The sequence below is a fragment of the Phoenix dactylifera genome, chromosome 8 (assembly GCF_051530095.1).
Source record: "Phoenix dactylifera cultivar Ajwa chromosome 8, Ajwa_hap1_PhDact_Kaust_v1.1, whole genome shotgun sequence".
NCBI lineage: Eukaryota > Viridiplantae > Streptophyta > Magnoliopsida > Arecales > Arecaceae > Phoenix > Phoenix dactylifera.
In genome coordinates, this window is record NC_143197.1 from 32,458,958 (window position 1) to 32,461,227 (window position 2,270).

A 2,270-nucleotide genomic window follows, 5' to 3' on the forward strand; every position below is an offset into this window, starting at 1 on the left:
TAAATTGCAGTAATGATGATGTTTGACAGGATTGCAGCCATGCAAGTAGAATAAGAACCTGAAGAATCAAGAAAAATTCAGTATTCAAAATGAAATATTTTCCAAAAATGGGTCTTTAAGTAAAGAAAAAAAAAAGCCCATCTCGGTCGCACCAGATAAGCGAATTACAATACTTATCCTATCCTGGTGATTCTAATTGCATTAGGAGAATCACACTTGCTGAATGACCCTAGCACATGAACCTATCTCCTGTTTTTAGATAGTTACAGCGTTCAAGGACATGGTAGGAATCATTCATTTAATATGCATCCCTTTCCGATACAAGAGGTGACCTATAGAAGATTTCCAGATCAATCAAAGGACAAATTGGTGGCAAATAATTTCTGCTGTTTGTTGCCAATATAGAGAAAGTTCGCATGGTATCATGTTCAAGAAGTTGAAAAAAAAAGGGAACATTGGTGACAATTGCATGCACACTGCCTCTGAACTTAATCTACAACAGAGCCCTGATTTGGATGCCCATGTGTAGAGCACCAACTTGGCAAAACCTTGGTACTATTTCAGTCCCTGACCCCAGACCTAATTGTCTTTAAGCTGGAGCTTTGAATAAAGTCTTGGAATAGAGTCACCTGGTCATTGTCTGCCTTCTAAAGGAGTAACCATGTGCAAGTCGAAAAGAGGAAAGGAAATGAAGGACAGAGAGAGTAGGTAATGCTTGGAGCTTTGCTGAAGAATAAATTAATGCTCATGCAGAGGATTGATATATTAAAAATAGGAAGAGATTTCAGGGATATATAGGTAGTAGCAACAACTAGTATCCCAACAGAATGGGAGAAACCCTGTGAACTTGCAAATTCACCTCAAATACCATAAATAAGGGTAAGAAAATGATGAGAAATATATCAAACACTTGTGTTTCACAATATTTTGAAGCCTTCAGAACTGTGACCATTCTAAGCATGCCCTCACTGTTCATATTTTTCAGGCTGATATAAAATCGAATTAGGAAAATGAAATGTAAACATAACTGCGTTCGCTCACTTGCTGGTTTTCTTCTTCAGTTCTCAAATTCTAACTCCAGATGAACAAACAAGAGCTAGCATCCGATTTTACATAAACTAATATATCTCACAAAAAAAAAAAAAACATAAACTAATGGAAACCTAAAAGCAAAGAGGAGTTCCAGCAGCATAAATCCATATAGGTAAGTAGGAAAGATCATTCTATCACTATGCATATTTTCCACAAGCGTTGGAGCTATTAAAGAACATATACGTATGCAGTGCCTTTTCTTAGGTCAATCTTCATCCCTTGTGTGAAGCAGATGGTAATGGGAGAAGCGAACAATACCTTTCTATCTAACAACCAATAAGCAGGCAGCATCCTCTCTCACAAAAACTCCTTGAAGCCTGCTGCCGAGACAGTATGAGATGGTTCAGCTGGTACTCCTAGTCGGAGTTCAAGGTCTAATTCCATTGCCGCTGCTCCATAGCCCGACTGCTCTACCTCTTCTCCTCGCTCGCCGAAGCCCCCCGAAGCGGGACCATCTCCTCGTGATGGCCTCTCGACGAACAAAGGCATCTGCCTCGGCCCACCTTCATCGAGGATCCTATTTCCGGGGATGCCTTGTTCATTTGGAGCCATCCATGGCCATGTGGACATGCACCCTCTAATATTATGGCTTCCATGCATCGGCTTGGATGGGTAGTTCTCAGGGGTCGGAGAATACGAGGGAGCAAACTTGTTGGGGATGTCGAAAGGGAGTGGGCTTTGATTGGAGGGATGTTTTAGCTTGGCTCTATCCTTCCTGTGGATGTTCATGTGACCTCCTAGGGCTTGGGCATTACAGAAGCCTCTCTTGCAGAAGATGCAGTCGTAGGACCGGCCAGCGTGAGTGCTCGAGCCACCGTTTTCTCCAGGCTCGGCCATCTCGGGTTCCTCAGAGCTCAGGTCATCGGCCTCCATCACTGGCTAGGGTTGCCTGAAGAGAGGAGGTGGAAAGAAGAGCAAGCCTAGAGGTCAACTTATCTAGTAAGGAAGAGTATATCTAGAAAGACATAGAACAGGCAAAGAAGCTCTTTAGAATTTAGATAGTATGTTAACTATATCTGAAACCTTGATTATTGAATTATAGACTTGGGGTTCTCCATTGCTGCAGGTTCTTACTTTTGTTTGGTTCAAGATGCAGCAAAAATATCCTCTCTCTAAAAACTCATTTCCTCTAGAGATAGTTCCTATGTTTAGATCTTATTCACAACCCTCCGATCATG

General features: G+C 41.8%; 1 protein-coding gene across 1 annotated transcript; it reads right to left on the reverse strand.

The window, feature by feature from the left end:
- Positions 1-1,389: 1,389 nt before the first annotated feature.
- Positions 1,390-1,965, reverse strand: LOC103704189 (zinc finger protein 10-like). Its single transcript, XM_008787378.1, has one exon. The coding sequence runs from the start codon at positions 1,963-1,965 to the stop codon at positions 1,390-1,392; it is 576 nt and encodes a 191-aa protein (XP_008785600.1).
- Positions 1,966-2,270: the final 305 nt, after the last annotated feature.